Raw genomic sequence first — 21,539 nt, 5'->3', positions numbered from 1 at the left:
CATAAGAACCCTCCGTCTTCCAAGAAGGAGGCATCATTTTGGCAAGAGAGAACTACCAGACTGTGGTCCCAAGTAAACTGACCCCACTTCTAAGAGGCCAAGCTTTTTCGTTTGTAATTTACAGCCCAAAGGCACAAGCTACTACACCACCATCAGCGTTTCTTTTCCTTAGTTTGGTTGCTCATTAAACAGGACAACCCTGTTGGTGCCCCAAATTTTCTTCTGGCAGTCTGTTGTTCCCTGCACTCGACCACAAGGACTGTTTTTGAATGCCTAGCTCTCTGCATTACTAATGGCAGGATAAGAAGTAATTGTCAGTGTAAAGAGGATTAGGTGAGCTTGACATTAACCTTTGAAAAGTGAAAATCAGAGAGAAGAGTATAAAATACCTTCAATAAAACCATAAGAAAAAAAGCTAAATGCAAAAATAAGAAAAACGAAAAATGGTTTTGATGCAATACAGCAAGACATCAACTTAAATTGCCATTTAATAAGAAATAAAGAGACACCCAACAGTACTGAGCTACATATTTAAAAAATGCAAATATCTTCTTAGTCAGAAAATGTAATATCTTAAAAAAATAAAATCAGCTGAAGATGTAAGTAAAAAGCAAAATGTAATAATAAAAAATTCTGAAATAACTGAAAAAAATCAGATTATTATAAGCAACCAAATGCATTTAGAAGTGTTAAAGGAAAACACCAAGCACAGAAGACCAGGGAGAACCCAAGAGTATCAGCAAGATGCTGACACCCAGAGGTTCTGCAGTACAGGAGAGTCTTTGTGATGTTTAGTTTCTTTTTAAACTTTCACCCTGGTCATAAACATATAGTGGTTTCCTAAACTATAAATAATAACTCCAATCTACAAACATTTGACTTACATCAAACATTTAATCTAAGTCTCACATCACACCTGGAAGGAATTCCTGACTTCTGCCACAGCACCCTTGTATGTACATCTCTTTTAAAATCCCTTCACATCATTTAATTAAGCCTGGAACTTGTTTTGGAATTTCCTATCATGAATGTTTTCTTTCAGCTCTTTGAATGTACAGTATATTCTAGGTTAATATTTTGCTGAAAATTGTAATTTCTGCAAAGATGAGTTGGATGTCATACAGACTTCAGTTTAAGCACATTGAGTGCTGGAGCATCTGTGGGAGCATTAAGCCTGGCTCCTTTTTCTGTTACTTTCACAACACCTGGTTTTATGTTTTTATCCCGAAACAAGTGGAAATCAAATGGACTTCCATCTTGATAACTGCAGTTCTAAACAGGGATTGAAGTTAAATAAAAACACCGCCATGGATTGAAACTTCAGACCCAAATATCACCATAGGGTTTATGATGAAATCATTCTGTTAAATCTCTGTGAACTATCATAACCATACTGGTCATATCTCAATTTGACCATAAAAATACAATCATACCACAAAGAATTAAAGTCTTCTTAGACTCTCAAGAATAGTACTGTTTCAATGAGAGACATTTTATTTTATTTAAGAATGCTTATTTGTTAATAAATTATTAGCTCTTTGGTGACCCACAAGCTGTTATCATGCCGTTAATGTTGTTTTTTTAACTTTGTACTTACATTGAGAGCATCGAAAGAGCATCCTTCTGACATCTCAATATCTAGGTGCACCAGTGTCAGGTGTATTGCAAACCCAGATGGCACACGTAGCTCCCAGCTCTGATCCACATTTTCAGGATATCCTTGAGGAAAATTGGGAGATGCGACATACCCAAACATTTTTGGTGACTCTCCCCTCACAAAAAGGGGTAAGACAAGTAACAGTAAAAAGCTGATTGGGAAGATGGAAAAAGAAAGAGAGAGAGAACCAGTTATTTTAAAGCTGTAGACAATTCTTATACCAAACAAATTAACATTTGTAAAAGGTCAAAGGTAAATGAACTTCAACAGTTTTACCTACCGCATTGTGTGGAATTTTTAAAACTTGTCCTGAAAACTAAAAGTAAGTTCCCTGTTGCATCTGCTCTTTGAGGTTGACTTACTGCTTTTCTGAGCCTTACACATTCGTTTCACGTGTTTGCTTAGGTTATAACCTCAGATCAGCCAGCACAGAATGCACAGAGAGAGAGAGAGAAAGAGTGACAAAGTGTGAGAGGGAGTGTTTACCTGTTTCACTTTTCATTTCTTTTTGTTCTGACACTTATGTTTCTAAAGGTTTTGGTTTACAAGACATTTGTTATATCATTACAAAATACAAATATGCTAGCAATTTCCAGATATTGACACATACCAATATGAAGAGGATACAAGGAGATTTTAAAAAAAGGCTGATTGAAAGGATTGAAAGGCATGATTGATTTTAAGTACTCCAGTTAATGATTGGCACCATTTGTAAATACAAGCTCCAGGAGAGGGGGGCTTGGGTTTGATGATTTTGATCCAACTATTTTGAACTTTGACAAATAATGCAAGTCTATTCCCGTAACTATCACCACCCCTTGCTTACTACCTCCTCCCATTTTTTCCATTAAAATTTCTTGAATTTGACTGACATGGTTGTCTTTTAAACAAATTAAATTCTGAAAAAAGGTATAATTTTGGGTCAGTATTCTACTGATATCTATACTAACAACATATAAATAATAAGTTACATACAAAATTTTAAAAACGATTAAAATAATTACTGGTACTATCTTGGAAAACAGACTTACAGTCCATAGTATAAAAACAGAGAACAATACCTCATCTTGCCTTCATCTTCTAAGAATGGCTCAGAAGATGGCAGCTTTCTTGAATATTGCTCACTCATTATTTTCCTCTTTGTCTTCTATAAAATGGTACTTACAAGGAGATCACGGCATTATTCAATTTCTATTGTTAAATCAACCTTGTTCAAAATAGAGAGGTCTTAAATTTTTCATGCACAGTTTTTGCCTTGTCTTATTCTTGCATCTGTCTCATTTAGTGATACCAGGAAATTATGTATAAAAAAAACACTTTGTGAAAAATACTATTTTGTAGGGCAGCACAGCTGATAAGAAATTGCTACCACCACAATGGATTTGAAACAAAGCAATCAAGATGCAATTGAAGTATAAACTTTCAGGTTTAATTCAAGGTGTATAACAAAAATATTACGAGCTTTTTAGAAAAGATGACATTTTTATGCATGCCACGCCTCCACCCCCCATTTTGAGGGGCTAAAAAGTATTTGGACAAACTAGCATAATCATAAATATAGTGATCATTTTCAATATTTGATTAAAAATCCTTTGCAGTCAATGACTGCCTGAAGTCTGTAACCCATCGCCATCTCCATGTGCTGGAGTTCCGCCCTACTGATGCTTTGTCAGGCCTTTACTGCAGCTGTCTTCAGCTGCTGCTTGTTCATTGGGCTTTCTGCCTTCAGTTTTGTCTTCAGCAAGTGAAATGTATGACCAATTGGGTTGAGATCATTTGATTGACTTGGCCATTGAACAGCATTCCAGTACTTTACGTTGAAAAGTTTACTAGTGGTTTGAACCTTGTGGTAAACCCTCTGTCTTTACTTTCACAAAGTCTTCTCTTGAATGTAGACAGGTCTACCTGCTGGAGAGTGTTCTTGGTTTGGCTAAGTGTTTTGAAGGGGCTCTTCTTCACAAAGGACAGAATTCTGTAATCATCAAGGGCAGTTGTCTTCTATAGTTTTCCAGACCTTCTGGTGTTACTAAGTTCACCAGTGCATTTCTTCTTTTTAAGAATGTACTAAATAGTTGATTTGAACACATCTCGTGTTACTATTATCTCTCTAAAGATTTTGTGTTGTTTTCTCAGCCTAATGATGGACTGTTTTTAGTTGTTTGGACAGCTCTTTGAACCTCATCTTGAAAGTTCACAGTGACAGTTTCCAAATGCAAATTCCACACCTGGAATCAATTTCAGACCTTTTACCTGCTTAATAATTAATGAAATAATGAGGAAACTCCTTCCACCTTCTTATGGAACAGCTTGTCAGTCAAATGTCCAGCCCCTGGAAATGGGGGGTGGGGGCTATGCAGAAAAATGGCTATCATTCCTAAACGGCTCATACAATATTTTTGATAAACCCCTCAAATTAAAGCTGAAAGTCTACACTTCAATCATATAATGATTGCTTTATTTCAAATCCATTGTGATTGTGTTCAGAGCTAAAACTATGAAAATTGTATCACTGTTCAAATACTTCTTGACCTGATTGTATGCAGGGGTTCTAGATATTGGCATACTCTCTGTCTTTGTACTGGAGCATAAGCATACATCGGAGGAATGCCATCTGAGCAGAAGCATGCACTCTTCCATAGGGTACTCAAGGGCAGCTAGCTCAATAGGTAGCAGAGAGACAAGTTATCACCAATATACTAATAACCCAATCGTGCTTCACTCACTCAGAATATGGAACCAATGTAGAAAGCATTTTAAGATGGAGAAGCTTTTATCTGTGGCACCTCTGCAAGAGAACCACCTTTTTCAACCCTCGCAAACATATGCAGTTTTTAAATATATCTGGAAAAGATTTGGGATTAAATTGCTCAGAGATCTTTATATAGACAACATCTTTGCATCCTACGAACAATTACATTCCAAATTTAACTTTCCAGCTTCACACTTCTTTCACTATCTTCAAATTAGGAACTTTGTTAAACAGAACCTGCCCGATTTTCCTCATCTTGTACCATCGTCCACGCTGGAATAAATACTGCTCAATTTCAGGGACTTAGACACCATCTCTGCAATATATAAAATTATTTTTCAGTCCCTCCCTTTCAAAGATCCAAGAGGACAATGGGAAAAAGATCTCTTAATCAATATATCAGAAAAGGACTGGAAAACAACAATGCAGAGACTTCACTTGAGCTCCATATGCACAAAGCATACAATTATACAACTCAAAATTATATATCGAGCACATCTGTCTCACCTAAAACTGTCCAAAATGTTTCCAGGGCAAGATCCAACCTGCGAACGCTGCAATCAAGTCCCAGCCTCACTGGGGCACATGTTTTGGGCATGCACCAAATTAACATCATTTTGGACCAAAATTTTTAAGTGCCTTTCAGACAGCCTTGGTGTCACAATCCCTCCTAATCCATTAACAGCTGTGTTTGGTGTTCTTCTAGATGGCTTTAAAGTGGAGAAGGACACACAAACTGTGATTGCATTCACTACACTTTTGGCACACAGACTTATTTTGCTGAACTGGAAGAATCCTAACGCTCCTCTAATAAGTCAGTGGGTAACTGATGTTTTATACTTTTTGAAATTGGAAAAAAATCAAATATACAGTTAGAGGTTCAGTACAGAATTTTTTAAAAATCTGGCAGGATATAATCAATAAAATTTTAGAATAAGCTCTTATAGCACAGAGGAAGCAATTATCTCCGCATCTCTTTTTCCTCTCCATTCATCTCTACTGGTCTATTAAACTCATCAATTTAGGTATGTCTACAAGCCTTAAGTTTTACTCTGTTGGCCATGCTCTCTCTCTCTGGGGTGGGGGTCGACTTGTTTTCTTTGTTTTTTTTTTCAATCCTATTATCCATCCATCCATTTTCCAACCCGCTGAATCCGAACACAGGGTGACGGGGGTCTGCTGGAGCCAATCCCAGCCAACAGAGGGCACAAGGCAGGAACCAATCCTGGGCAGGGTGCCAACCCACCGCAGGACACACACAAACACACCCACACACCAAGCACACACTAGGGCCAATTTAGAATCGCCAATCCACCTAACCTGCATGTCTTTGGACTGTAGGAGGAAACCGGAGCGCCTGGAGGAAACCCACGCAGACACGAGGAGAACATGCAAACTCCACGCAGGGAGGACCCGGGAACCGAACCCAGGTCCCCATGTCTCCCAACTGCGAGGCAGCAGCGCTACCCACTGTGCCACCCCTCAATCCTATTATTTGTAAAAAAAAATCATTTATTTGTATAAATTATTATAATAAAATTATAAATAAAATAAAAAAAAATAGGTAGCAGAGATGCCCGACCTTCTAAGAAGAAGCATGAGGCCAGGGAGTACAGATGAAAGGCTACAATCCTTCCGTCCAGCAGGTGGGAACGCAGGACTAACAGTAAAGGGAAGTTATGATCGGGTTAAGTGTGAATCTGTGAATGACTGAAAAGAAACAAGTACTGTTCACTTATAGGCTGATTGTAGCATAGTATAGCTCATTATAAGAAATCAGGAGCTGATAGGCTACCTGAAAGACCTTTAACCTCAGCAAAATACACAGAGGTACTAGAACACCAGGGGTTGCTGGATGGAGTTCCATCCTATTGGTACATCAGCAAATACAGGGCCACCATAAACCCTGCAGGATATTCTGACTAGAAATTACAGGTTAAAAACTGACACAGTCAGCCAGATGTGCATTTTTAGGCTATATGGTAGGAGGAAAAAAGTTTTGCCCACAGTGTTCTAAAGTTATTACCTTTTTAAATTTGCCCCATCTGTGAATCAAGCAGCAGGTACGAGCCTTGTGGGTTAGTCGGGTACTACAGCCAGTTTGTCCCTGTCTTAGCCTGGGATAAATTACACAAAAACTAGACTTTCCATTTAATGAAAAGTGCTATGATGGGTGGCAAGTCCAAAAGAAAATCACAGGCACAAAATGAAGGAAAAGAGCAAGGAAAGTGTCCTGAAAAGCAGCAGAAAAGTAAGACAAGGACACACTATTATGGAACTGGATGCCCATAACTCACTGGAAGTAGGATCACTAAGGAATAGGACAATGAAAGATGACCTGGGGAATCAGGCAGTGCTCTACCAGAGTGCTAGAGGGCAGATATGTGCCAAAGTTGCATAACCCTTCTGTTTAAGAGAGAGTGAGGACATGGAATTCTGGGGAAAAGGTCACTGTAGATATACATATCAATGATATAAACAATGCATACAAACCTGCAGTAGACAGACATAATGTGATGGAGTATCAACAAGGTCTCTTATTTATTGAAAGCAGGTGTAACCTAAAATGCATGCAAACACACTGTCAGAAGCTTCTCTTGATAGCTTTGTGTCTAGTTATTTCTCAGTTCCCTCAGTCTGTTTCTACCTCTTCAAGGGAGTTGATACCTACCTTATCTACAGTCAACTGGCTGTTACTGGGATGACAAGGCACTTTCATGGATGTATTATCAGGCAGAGTCATGTTGGAGATTTATTTTTTTTCTGCTATGTTTCTTTTTTAGCACTATTTACTAAAAGATTATCGTCATGAATTTGCTTCCATTCTACCCTGTATCAGTAAATTGCAGAATTTACTCTCACTTGTTTTTTATACAACTCTCCTCTTCTATGCAATTGAAAGTTTAATTCATTATCAGTTTGGGTTGATTGGAATGGGCTTTAGTCTTCTTAACACCATATCTCCGAGGCTTTGAACCTTCTTCTATGTGTAAATACTGTAACAAAATGAATCTCTAAAGATAAAAATAATTTTTGCTGAAGACAGATTTTTTTTCAAGTCTAAATCAATTTATTGTCCACCTATGGGCAGTCTCCCACCTTGGTCTCATGCACTCCTTCACATTTTGCAGCAATCACTTCTATTACATGTGTACATGGACAGCTCAATGATTTAGTGTGTAGCTCTGCTGTCTCATGGATCCAGCACCTTGGCTTTGAATCCTGCATCCTATTATTGTCCTTGTGAAGTTTCCCAATGTTTGGCATGGGTTTTCCTCTGATATCTCCAAAAATGTGCTGATTTGACTGATTAGTGATTAAAAATGGACCATCTGTGTGTGAGTAGGTCCTGTGATGGTATTGTATCATGAGCTGTTTCCTGTCATGTACCCAGTGCTGTTGGGATAGTCTGTGACCTAGAATTCAATTAAGTGGGTTTATGTACATAATGTCTGTACATCATTTTAGAGAGAGTAAGCCAAACAAATGTTCCTCATACAAGGTGCAATGTTGAAGAAACTAAATAAAAAATGAACACTACTTGACCAAGATAAAAATATTTATTTTAATATTTTTTGAAACAAAGGTTTCATATTAAACAAACTATTAAACAGTTTTTCAAATTAATATTTAAAAATCATTTACTTCCACTGCTGTTAAACTGCTTATGTTTAAAGTATTTTAGCACTATCTGAGGTGTACTGACTACACCTGTTGTGTTAAGTTCTAGCTCTGTGTCGTTATATTTTTAATCCATTCCAAGTAGTTGGCCACCTTTGTGTATACGCCATATGATCCACACCCAATTCCCCATGAGATAATTCCTTCAATGTGATAATCACCTGTATTTCTATCTGGAACAGCGAATGCACCACCAGTGTCACCTTGGCAGCTGTCTCTCCCACTCATTCCAGCACAAAACATATTTTCTGTGAAGATGAAATTTTCTGGTTTGACTTTACTACTTTTTGGTTTAACACTCTTACAAAAGTCCATGTTCACCACAGGGATTTCTGCATACATGAGATTTTGAGATAATCTTCTTTCCTCTGTGATGCCCCATCCTGCAATTAAACCAAGTTTCCCATTTTGCACCTCATCAGACTGCTTATTTTTTGGAAGGCATATTGGGGAAATATGGGCCCCAAGTTTGACCTTTTCTTCTAGTTTAATCAATGCTATATCATTGTCATAATTGTACTGAGGTTTACTACTGGAAAGATGATAGTTAGGATGAATAATTTTTTCTGCCACATGCAGTTCTACACCTTTGGGACCATTTGTGTTTATTCTTCCTGCATACATTTTCAAAGTTTCCATTTCAGCTACGTGTGCTGTAGTTAGGACCCACTGGTCTGAAATGAGAGCCCCTCCTGCTCGTGGTTCCATAAAGAACACCTGCCATGGAAAATTCCCCTCATTTGCTCTTCTTCCACCAAAGATACGTTGGACATATGCAGCATAATTTGACTTTCCACAAACTGAAATCAAAGAAACGCACAATATCAATCATTTTATTATTTTTCATTACCTGAAGATAAAATTGCAACTTACTCCTAAATCATATTGTAGTATCATTAAAATAATTATCCTAGTCCTATTGCAATCGGGACAAAGGACAGATAATGAAAGATCCATTTTTATATCTGTATTTCCAGCTAGTATATTAGCTATCTGTTATTGTATTTTCAGCTTAAGTTTGATGGCAACAGTCACTACATGCAATGGAACTTCAAAGTGAAGAAATATTTCTTTCTTGCCACTAACAATATGTTGGAATATTGCAACAGGATTTGATTTTCCATACACTGGAATCAACGAGGCACATAATATCAGTAGTGTTGTTAGTTCTCTTTATATTATCATCATTGTCTTTGCTCAAGGATAAACTTTTAATTTGCTGACAGAGCATACAGCAATATTCTAATGACAGTTTTAGTAGCATATTTTAGTAGTGTCTGTTTTTATCATTATTTTTATGTATTTTTAAGGTAAATTGCATTTCTTGTAAAGCAGTGTTCCTCAACCACTGGGTTGTAACCCATTTTGGTTCATAGGCCACTGTTGGTGGGTCACGAGTGCCCATTCTTTAAAATGACATTGGGTCATGTGTGTTGCTTAAGCCATGCAATATACTTCTGCCCCCAGTTCTGAGGTGCTCAATTCACAAAAACACTTGCATATGAAAAAGTGGGTTGTGAAAATCAAAAAGGCTGTGTTTTAAAGTACTTTGACCTACATTCAAGGTATGATGTGGTATGTAGCTGCATTTGCCCAAAGTTATATCAAAGACCTGCAGCTTTAGTTTGCTTCATGGGATTCTGGCAATAGCTTGACACATTGAAATGATTCCACAGACAAAATATCTTCATTTTTAAAAGCTTTAGTAAAAAAAACCAGCAAAACAAACCACTAATATGAGTTTAACTTAGAGCTATAACTTTCTATGAATACATGCTATATAAATAAATTTATTGTGATTGTAATGATGATGAAGAAGATAATTGTGATTTTGATCAACCCTTATCTTTACATATAATACGCTACCATGGCTGTCCATTTGTCTGTCCAGGATTTTAAATCACCTGTAGCACGCAAACTGTTTGACCTATTGATCTGAAATTTGGTACACATATACTACATGATGTCTACTATTGGCTTTCGGGGTGAAGATTGACCTCCAAGGTTATTCCTCTTTGTATTTTTATTTTATTTTATTGTAGAATCAAATTTCGGCAGTGGCCAGCAGGGTGGCTGTGCAGTGCATGCGTATGGGCACCATTCTCATCCATACCACCTTCGCCATCACTTCCCCTACCTCTTCATATCTTAAATCATTCTTGAGGCAGATTGAAGACTTAAGTGCCAGCTTAAAAATGAAAGAAAACGTACTAAGTAATTGCAACGCAAACACTGACTTAATCAGTTTTAATGCAAAAAGATGCCGACGAAAGAAGAGAAGAAGCGGGCTGCTAGGGTGGAGAAAAGAAGAGCTGCTCAGGAAGCAGCAAGCGCATCAACCTCTGAGCAAATGAATGCTAAACGTACAGAGAAAGAGTATGGAAACTAGGAATGCTCAAGTCAAGTGTATTCACTGCATGTTATCGTGCAGTGCGCAGTTACTGGTCATATATAATACTTCATTGTTTTTCAAGGTACAGTATAGACAAGCAATGTTACTTCTGAGGACTGGGATAGCATAAGCAAAAATTGGTAAAAATTTTTAACTTACATTACCCTGTGGGCACTACTTACTATTATGCAATATTTTTTATTTATAGTAATAATTAGAATGTATTACAGAACACACTTCAAAATGTCATGTCTTTTTCTAACCTGCTTAATTAAGGCCAGGGTCAAAGGAGCCTATCCCAGCTAGCATCGGGCACAAAGCAGGAACAAACCCAGGGTGCCAGTCCAACGCAGGGCAAACACACACACCAAACATCCTATTTAGTGGCAACAATTCACCTATCCTGCATGTCTTTGGACAATGGGGAGAAACAAGACCACACAGAGGATACCCACACAGACATGGCAAGAATATGCAAACTGGTCTCCTTACTGCAAGGTAGCAGTTCTACCACTGAGCCACCATAGCGCCCTTCACTTTCAAATGTATTTATTAAAGTGCTTTTTAAATTATTCATTTACAAACAGTTCACACATTTATTCATTAAGCTGGACAGATATACTGTTGCTTATAACTGGATGTTAAAAAAATGCACAGGCCACTTAACCTCTTTCACTATATACATTTAGATTATTAAAAGGCATTCAAATTTGATTTAAAATTGGTTCAAATCAAATCTCTATGTTGTCAGATTTACTTGCCAATGAATAAAAATGTTGGGAAATTAAAGTGTTTTCTAAATAAGCTGGATTCTGAGAAATTAATTCATGCATTTATATCTAGTAGGATTGACTCCTGCAATGCGGTGTTCACTGGATGTTCAAACTGTTCTTTATACACCCTCCAGTTAATCTAAAATACTGCTGCAAGAATTATTACAAGAACAAGAAAATATGAACACATTACTCCAGTTCTTAAATCCTTACACTGGCTCCCGGTCAAATTTAGGGCAGATTTCAAAATCCTCCTTTTAACATATAAAACCTTAAATGGTCAAGGTCTGGCTTACTTGTCTGAATTTATGACTTACAAACCAGAGCGCACATTAAGATCTCAAGATGCCGGTCTGCTTATGATTCCAAGGATTAATAAAATAACAATGGGAGGTCGAGCTTTTAGTTACAGGGCCCCTAAACTGTGGAATGGTCTGCCTACTATTATAAGAGATGCCCCTTCGGTTTCAGCTTTTAAATCCCAGCTGAAGACTCACTACTTCAGTTTAGCATATCCTGACTAAATCTGCTGATTAATTGCGCATAGTGCATCTTTGTTATTAGTTATTAACACTAAAACATAAGTAATGTGATGGTTATAATTTGTTACTAACCCTCACCTATTCTATTGTTTTCTTCTCAGTACTCAAATGTGGCACCTGGTGCTACTGCCCTACTGCCAAATTGTTTTGCCTGTATAAGGTAAAGTCATCTCTGATGGAGGATCACAGGATTCATTGGGTAGAAGGTTCCTTTCACTGGATTGGCTGGACCAGGGCTTATACAGCTTGGAATGGCCAATAGGGTGAAGCAGCTTGATGACCGAGGTCTCCAGGACTCTGAACAAATCCAAATCATATTATGTGATATCATCTTCTGTTGAATTCTGCTCTGTACTTGTAATATTTCTATTGCACTATAATATTTTATTCTGTTCTGTGTATTGTATTGTAATTACCCCCTTTTTTGACACCCACTGCACGCCCAACCAACCTGGAAAGGGGTCTCTCTTTGAACTGCCTTTCCCAAGATTTCTTCTATTTTTTCCTACAAGGGTTTTTTTGGGAGTTTTTCTTAGAGAGTCAAGGCTGGGGTTTGTCAAGAGGCAGGGCCTGTTAAAGCCCATTGCGGCACTCCTTGTGTGATTTTGGGCTATACAAAAATAAATTGTATTGTATTGTACTTGCTTCATCACATTCTAGACTTACAGAAATTATTACAGGCTGGAAAGTTATTGTTTTTTTTTAGAAATGTTTTCCATCCATCCATTTAGTCATGTTCGAGTCAGAACCTAGCCAGGCACAAGGCATAGAACAGACAAGACAAAAAAAGTTAGTTCCCAATAATAGACAGAAATAATACACGTATATCAGGAAAAAAAGAATTTAATCACCTATATCATAATTCAGTAAGCCCCACTTCACATTAATTAACACGCTTTGTACGTCACTGTGGATTTGTGTTTGTTTCCTGATATGCTGGATTCAAACTAGATAAACTGCAAATGAAAACGATGTGATTTTTCACATTTTTGAGTATTGTGACTGTTACAAATTTTGTCCACGTAATAGTGGACTTACTCTTTTGTAAAGTGCATTTTTAAATATTTAGCTGGTATTATCTTTAATAAAATGGGCAAGATTTAGCTTCTTAAGTACACACTTTTACACAACATTTTGGAGCAGATTTGTCTATTGTCCTGGAGTGCCAGAATCTTCATTTTTTTTAAATAATAGATGCTTATATTTTTATTATGTTTTGCTCAGACAAAAAAGAGGAACTCAATTTACAGCACACTTACAGGAGAAATGAACTTCAAATCATCTTCTCGTCCCTTAATTGTACTAGTAATCTTTCAACTTTTTAAAACATCTTTTTCGACAGGTTGCCTCAGACATTTTTATTATTTTATCATTTGGAAACAGAGATGTGTAAATAAGATGAAAAATTTTGACAGCCAGCCAATCAAATATGTGTAATATCACATATCACGAAGCCCCATATCATGTCAAAAAACCCCACATTGAATTTCAACATAAATATGGCTACTCCAATGGACCATAAACTGCAAAGACAAGAAGGACAAAAGAGGAATCGACATCGAAGATTGAGAAACGTGTTACTGTTTCTTCTGAATGTCAGAAAGAAGCATCCTATAAATAACACTGATCACTAAATCAAAACCCGCCTAGGACAACATCTACTCCTTGACATTGCTAATTTTCCGTAAGCTTTTTCTGAAGACTATATCCAGACTCTTACTATCAATTTCATTTTGCTATTATATATTGTTCTATTTGGTATTATTATTCGTTACTAAATACCACTTTGCTTTCATATTTTCTATACTTTGTTTTTGCATCTAGAGTGACTGAAATAATAAATTGAAAATGAAGACACCTGTGTGAGGAGTTTGCCGCCTTACTTGCTCACAGGGTTATCAAGGCTAGCGGTCACTCCTCAATAAAAGACAACTGCAGTAAAAGCAAGGCACATTGTTTGGTTGGTAAGTGGCATATAACCAAAAGAGATGTGCTTTTAATTGTGTCATGATGACACCTGCATGTTTGTCAGTGCTGATGATAGTAAGTTCTTAAGTAGAGACTCTTATAGTATATTGTGTGATGCATTTAGGCATTACTAAATGTACATTGTGAATTTCCCCTTGGGATTAATAAAGTATCTATCTATCTCTATCTATCTACTATTATAGAACAGAGAATACAGTAGAATATTGTGAGGTGACTGACAATTAGGCTTTCACCTGAGACTTTGTCTATAGGATCCCTATGTATATATCTATGTGTTTTAATCTTAAGGTACGAGAGTAGACCAACCTAGTAACAGACTTGATAAGACTCACAGAAACCCATGATGATAAATTTGGCACTGCAAGAAGTGTTGTGAAAGACAGATTTTTAAATACTTCTCTGCCATCTTAAATGTATGCATGAAGTTCACTCTTAAACTGAAGATTTCTGACTTTCTGCTGCTTTATGTTAGGACTGGTAGGCATTCATCTCAATCAAAGTTGTAGCTCTTTCTCTTTAAAGACAATGACTAATAACTGCCATGTTTCTTTTTCTCTTTTTGTCACCATAGTGGCTTTAAAATCACCATTTTAAAAAGTCTTTCATTATTAACAATGCTTTTATTAGTCGTCTCTGCTAAGACAACCACTCTGCATCTTAAGTGGCTACTGACTTGATATACAATCTCTGAAAACTGAGATTTGAAAGTCCCTTAATTTCTATTGTCTACCATACTGCTTGGCAATTTATTCCATGTGCCTATGATTCTCAGTAGGAAGAAAAATTTTCTAACATTTATGCAAAAGTTGCTCTTAACAATTTTCCAACTGTGTGCCCTTATCCAACTTACATTAAATGAATACCAGTTTACTAAGTTCTTTGATAATTTTAAAACAGTTTGGACATGCCACCTCTTAATCTCTGTTTGATTAAACCAAAATGGTTTAACTCCTTCAGTCTTTTCTCATTACTTATACCTCTTAGACACAGAATAAGTCAAATCGCTCTCCACTGAACTATCTTGAGCACCAATATGTCTTTTTGGCAAAATGGAAACCAAAATTGTACACAGTACTCCAAGGGTCAGATTTATTAAGCCTGTGTACACACAAAAAAAGAGGTAAAAATGTGCATATAAAACTTTCCATACAAAAGTCAGTATTTATAGAAGAAAACTTGAATAGAAAATGTGCATATATTTATGGACACTCTGAGCCATTCATATGCAACAGTTCAGAGAAATTTGGAAATGAAATCATCCTTAATCAAGTAGGGAAATTCAGCCAAACCAGCTAAATAACGACTATAATTATTCATTTCACTGAGCTGTTATTGTAATGTGTGTTGATGTGACAAACATTAAATCTCAATGTGAAGAACATGATGTACAGACTCTATTTTAGCTGCCTTTTAAGAGGGTCAATGCTGTGTATTTGTACCGAAGAACTTACTTGGGTTTTCCTCATTTTGTATCGCATACCTGTTGTCACTTCTCAGCATTAGAAACCAATGCAATCGATTTTAATTGCATTAAGTAAAAATATAGTTGTGATTCACTTCCTGCAACTTTTTCCATTGATGAGGATGTTGTCGATATGGTTACTATTGAGACCATCAGGTGACTTCCAAGTGAACTTGTGGATGTTCTTATGAGAAAAGAGGTTACCGCCAATTACACAACTATCAGCCAGGCAGAAGTCAATTAGATATTTGCCATTTTAATTTATTATTCTGCAGCCATATCTGGCAATAGCTCTTTCCGCAGTCACTATTATCTGTTCCAACCTTAGCCTTCCGATCACTCATGATCAGAAGCAGGTCATGTTGGGGGACTTTACAGACTATTGCTTGTAACTCTTCACACTAGCCACCCTTGTCCTTATCCTCTGCTTCATTTGTTGGTGAAAAGCACTGAGTAATTGTAAGTTTGCAATGCCTGGAGCTGGAGTAAGCTCTGATCATCCCATCTTTAATGTGTCTCCATTCAAGCAGGATGTTCACTTCCGACTTTGAGACCATAAGGGCAATGCTGCACATATGATTTACTGTATCCAGCAGCCAAACCACATGCACTTCAGAACAAGTCATCCACCTGAAGTTAAGCATGTTTGGGCCCGGCCAGTACTTGGATGGAAGACCATCTAGGAAAAAGCCTCGGTTGCTACTGGAAGAGGTGTTGGTGAGGCCAGCAGCAGGCACTTACCCTTTGGACTGTATGTGGATCCCAATACCCCAGTGTAATCATGGAGACACTGTGCTGTAAATATAGTACCGTCGTTTAGATGAGACATAAAACCGAGGTCATGACTCTCTGTGGTCATTAAAGATCCCTGGGCATCCTTCACAAAGATTAAGGTGTATTCCAGGCTAAATTGCACTCTATGGCCTAGTCATTTTGGCACCCTAATCATCCCCTGTCTCTAATTGGCTATGTCTTACTCATCAATTCACCACCTAACAACTTATGTATGGAGAGAGTACTGGTGCAAAAATGTCTGCCATCGCATCATCCAGGTGGATGCAACACTTACAGTAAGTGGTGCTTGAAGTGGCTTCCCCACTCACTATGAAAAGTAATTTGAGCAGTGAGAAACACTATATAAATGTAAAGAATTATTATTATTATTATTATTATTATTATTATTATTATTATTATTATTATTATTATTATTATTATTATTTTCCCAGGACAGGGCAGCATGGTGGCGCAGTGATAGTGATGCTGCCTCTCAGTTAGGAGACCTGGGTTCAAATCCTGTCTCCTTCCTGCGTAGAGTTTGCTCTGGGTGCTTCATTTACCTCCCACATTCCAAATACATGCATGTTAAGTGAATTGGCAATCCTAAATTGGCCTTAGTATGTGGTGTGTGTGTGTTCGTCCTGCGATGGACTGGTACCTATCCAGGGTTTGTTCCCTGCCTTGCACTCTATGCTATCTGGAATAGTCTTCTCAAGACCCCCACAACCCTGATCAGGGATAAGCAGGTTTGGAAATGGCTGACTGATATGCCCAGAGTGAAAAATAATTACTAATGACCATAGCCAGTCCAGCAACATTCCCTAATACCAAGGATATCCAGACCATGTCTCTCCATTTCACTGAGGACTTCAGTTGTACTATATGCGTGTGTGCATTCCATGATCCAGGATGGACCTTGATATTGGCCATGAACAGACACAAAATTATGTTATATTGCTTTTTTCATGTTTTGTTCATGTGTAATTACTGCAAAGTGTGTTGGGCTCAGATGTGGAAGAACACTTAAAATGAATAAACTGAACTGAGGCAGATGTACTATGATAATTTTTTTTTATTTCTTGATCCAACTTTTACCTCATACTGTTATTATTTGTAAGCCTATACAATCTCACTTTTAGCCTAAAAGATTGATGAACCTAGTGCAATAGACAGACATCATTTCAGAAGTGGGAATTGTGGTCTTCAGATTCCTGTCACTCCCAAACTATAAAGGATCAACAACTGAATCTACAAAGATTTAGTGGATGTAAATCAGATGGAGAGCCCCAAGCAAAATTCCCAGTATATTTAATACAACATATGGTACAAATGTTTTTTGTTTCCCTGTAATGAATGGTGACAGATCTTAGATTGAGAAACAATTTTGTGCTTCTGTTAAAATGAAAAATAAATACATTTCATTTATTTTAATAAAAGAAACCAATTAGTCAGTTTCCAACATAAAAATATACCTCCAAAATTGAAAGGAGAAAAAAAATCTGAAGTGTAATTGTAATATTGTCAAAACAAAGAATGTCATCCAAAAAGACATAACACAACAAAGCCTTATCCTAAGACTTATGATATAATCGTAGCTAAGCCATCTTCAAAAGACACCTTATTAGACCTGTAACATTTTCTGTAGCACACTAACACAAATAGCTGAGGATAATAAAACATTCAGTCTCATCATCAAATGGAAACAGAGGTGATGAGACTTGCTGATTATGACTGAAATGATGGTGTAATACTGAACCAGGTTCTGTGATTCACATTAATTAATGTTTCCCTGTATGTTAAAGAAAAGTGTCTGCACATTTTAAAGAAAAAAATAAAATTGGGTAAGTTGAAATAAAAGGATTGCTTGCCTTACTGCAGACAGAGACAACAACAAAGCAAATTCTTTGTCATGTGTATTTCTGGGGATGGTTTCAGCAGGAGTTAAGCATTCTTGTTTATCTACCAACATGTGCTCAGCTGAAGCATTAAGGTTTTTTTTGAGTCAGAATTTCATTTTGAAGTAATGAAAAATAATGGAAAGCAGTAAGCAGAAGTAAGTGCTTACTGTTCTTTGCTTTACTTTGTCGTAGTGTATTACAAATCTCTATAAGAGTATTTACATTACATCTAAACTAACAACAGACTTAGTATGCATAAACAACATCAATGAAAGTGAGGTCTCTTAAGTGGCAATTTGCAATTTGATTATAAATATTAACATCAACACCTTATAAAATAAGTAAAAGATTAATAAACTACCTTCGGTCCTGTTCTGATGGTATGCTACATGCAGAGAGCAATTTAAAATAAAGATTGATTGATGGATTGATTAATTAAAAAATAAACAAAATAGACTGGCTCTCCAATGCCAACCACTTGTAAATGTTACATTTAAAGTTCTAAAAAAATCTGTTCCTCAAGGAGTAGACATTTTTTAAGCATTACTTATTAATTTTAGTTTACCTGGTATACACTGCGGCAGTTCATTTTTTAGATCACTTATTTTCCAAAAACCATCAGCTTCACAATGTGCCACACCTGAAAAATAAAAACAAAATGACACTCATATTCTCTTTCAATTTGTCTGCCTATTCTCCAACATATGGCTTAGTGATAGTTCATTTTTTCTCTTGTACTGCCATTACATCATATTATATTGTATCATGTCCTCCTTTTCCTCTTTTCATATCAGTATTCAAAATCACTGCCACTACAGCACAGAGATGTTGTTTTATTAAAGGCTGTTGTCGCTTAGTAGTGTTGTTGGACTGTTGTTAGGAAGAAAGACTTGTCTACTTATAATTATTGTCTGAGAGGGTGAAAAATTATCCCTAAAGAAATGATAGTATATTCTTTAATGAGTATCCAATTGCACATAAACTGTATAGCACAGTAGGGGTACTGTAGTAAGACCTTGGAAAAAAAAATCTGAGAAAATGTTAGATAAAATTGAAAATGTTAACCTTAACCTTAAGGATGAAAACATAAAAAATATCTCACTTGCAGGTTAATGGGGCACATCAACAAGTCTTCCATTCATCTCCTGAACCTGCATATTCAGAGTAGAGTAACAGGGAAGCTGCAGCCTATCCCAGCAAGCACTGGGGACAAGGCAGAAACAATACCTGGGCAGGGAGTCAGTCAAGCACAAGTTGAACACACAAACAGGCCAATTTAACGTAGCATCACCAATCTTCCTCACCTGCATGCCCCTGGACTGTGGGAGGAAACCAACATAGACACAGAGAGAACTTGCAAACTCTACACAGGGAGCACCCAAGACGTTCACCCTGGTCTCCTTGTTGTGAAGCAGCAGTACTACCAATGTGCCACAGTGATTAATTTCTGAGTCAAACCCCTTTCATTAATAAACTTGCTTTAATTAATTTTTTCCTGTACTTGATGTGCTTGGTGTGCTACCAGTTATTGTTAAAAAGTAAGCATTTCATACTGTGACTTAAAAAATTATTAATGTGAATTTCAAAAAGGTATACAGTAGTTGAATTAAAGCAGCCACCTGTCACGTGTTGTTTGTCTTGAAATATTATGTTAATGACCATTTATTGAAGGAAACCTTTTTATATTAGAAAAAAACAGGGCATTAAAATATTTTATGTATTCACTTCATTTTATAAAGGTTTTGATCCTCATCTTTCAATTAATATTCATCAGGCACAATCAGTCACAAGCTGTTTTTGCTTACAGAATGTCTTGCACCAAAAATGATTTTTCTCATTTTGATTTTTGTTTTCTTCTGCTTGTTATTTTGCACTAGGAAATATTTAATTTTGCCCAAATAATTCAATGTTTGTTTAATAATAAATTACAGTACAGGAGATCTGGGGTTACAGATGTTGTCTCACAGCCACAGGAGACTGCCTCAGACTTTGCCCCTGTCACTAGCAACATGGAGTTTACAAGTTTTCCCTTTATCTATATGGGCCTTTCTCTGGCTACTCTGCTTTTACTTCTTATTCCTGTGACATTGTTTTAGGTTGTTTGGTGACTGTAAGTTAGCCCTCTATGGTTGAGTGTGGGTGTATGCATGAATGGTCTGAATGATGCACTTTCAACAGGTGAAGCCCGCTCAAAGCAAACCTAAAACTAGATTAAACATGTTAAAGCAATGGATAGAAATTAGAATAAAGTATCTAATTTTGTGATGAAATCATCTGTTACTTCTGGGTACATTAACTGGTCCAGACTACAACTATCCTACACGTTAGACTCTATCCTATGATTATTGGCTATAAAAATAAAGGTTACGTATGTGCCTTGAAATACAACATCTTTGTTTATGCATAATGATGTGCATGTATTTTATTAAGGCAAGTATGCAACAGCATATTTCCTTTAAAAATATAATATTATATATTTCTGTATGCATTTAATGTGCATTAAAGGAGATGCAGCTATCGGATGTATTATTATTTTTCCTTTCCAGCAGATAAGAATAATAATAATAATAATTATAATAATAATAATAATAATAATAATAGTAATTGGCATTGGAGTGTCAAACTCTAAATATGTAAATTCCAATTTGCAAAATATATGGAATATATTAAAATTGTAATATATATGGAGACTCTTTAAACATATTTATTCATGTTTTATATATGTGATATAATTTTAAATAATGAAGTGAAATTAGATCTTATAAAGTAATACTTAAAAGGTATACTGTACATTGTCAAATGAGGCCAAAGGTACAAAAATAGGAAGGATTTTATACGGTGGTAGTTTAATTAAAGGGAAGATGTTAACCGAATAGGGAGAAGACAAAGTACAAATAAAGAGTATGAGAACAAGAGCTTGCTGCCTACCAAGACACCAAACATTTCTGTCTGCACTAAACGTAATACTGCTCCAGTGCTCCATATTCACCTTCTGTTACACTTTTCATACCATGGACTTCTCTTCCTCCTATCCGTTGCTCACCTCCTGACTTCAGTCATCAAGCTTTTTAAACTCTGATTAATGAATACAGTAATTGCAGATGTGCCCTGGAAAGTTCTTCCAGCATACCTAGATAATGTATATCCTGAGTCTATCTATGTGGAGGTCCATCTAGCTGCCTTCATCTGTACCACAGGTATAACAATTGCAGACTGTGACATGGTGTATAATGATACAGAATTTCTGAGAGGCCAGTAGCATGAATGGATTTGTATGTGAATAAATGGAGTTTGCAAGGATAATGACATTTAATTAGTAACCAATGAAAGAGGCAATTATATCAATACCGTTACGTACCAGTCTCCAATTTCAACCCCCCCCCCCCCCCCCACCCCCGTATCTGAAGCAACTATCATTAATTCCTTCAAGATTGTAACATAACAACTATCACTGACACACACTATGTGTAACCTGTTAAAATATTAATCTAATCAATATATCTCTGCAAAAGAGATTGTAGTCAACTGAAGAGCACCCAGAAAGCCCCATCAACAATTCACATGAAAAAAACAACAAAATGTAATTAAGATGAAATATCTTACAACCTGACACCTTTCC

General features: G+C 36.6%; 1 protein-coding gene across 3 annotated transcripts in view; it reads right to left on the bottom strand.

The window, feature by feature from the left end:
• LOC114657950 (complement C1s subcomponent-like) overlaps positions 1-21,539 on the bottom strand; it is a 129,841-nt gene that overhangs the window by 56,086 nt on the left and 52,216 nt on the right. Inside the window, exons 1-3 of one of the 3 annotated variants that reach the window (XM_028809938.2) lie at positions 2,268-2,286; positions 1,938-2,070; positions 1,598-1,808 (exon numbers count right to left, since the gene is read on the bottom strand). In XM_028809938.2, coding sequence (XP_028665771.1) covers positions 1,598-1,808; positions 1,938-1,942 — 216 coding nt within the window. In that variant the 5' untranslated portion in view covers positions 1,943-2,070; positions 2,268-2,286. Of the gene's footprint in view, positions 1-1,597; positions 1,809-1,937; positions 2,071-2,267; positions 2,287-8,290; positions 8,888-18,485; positions 18,561-21,539 lie in introns of those variants that run through there. The other 2 variants (XM_028809936.2, XM_051932125.1) reach the window with 2 other exon arrangements.

This window comes from Erpetoichthys calabaricus, chromosome 9 (genome assembly GCF_900747795.2).
Source record: "Erpetoichthys calabaricus chromosome 9, fErpCal1.3, whole genome shotgun sequence".
Taxonomy (NCBI): Eukaryota; Metazoa; Chordata; class Cladistia; order Polypteriformes; family Polypteridae; genus Erpetoichthys; species Erpetoichthys calabaricus.
This window is presented reverse-complemented; position numbering and strand designations above follow the sequence as displayed.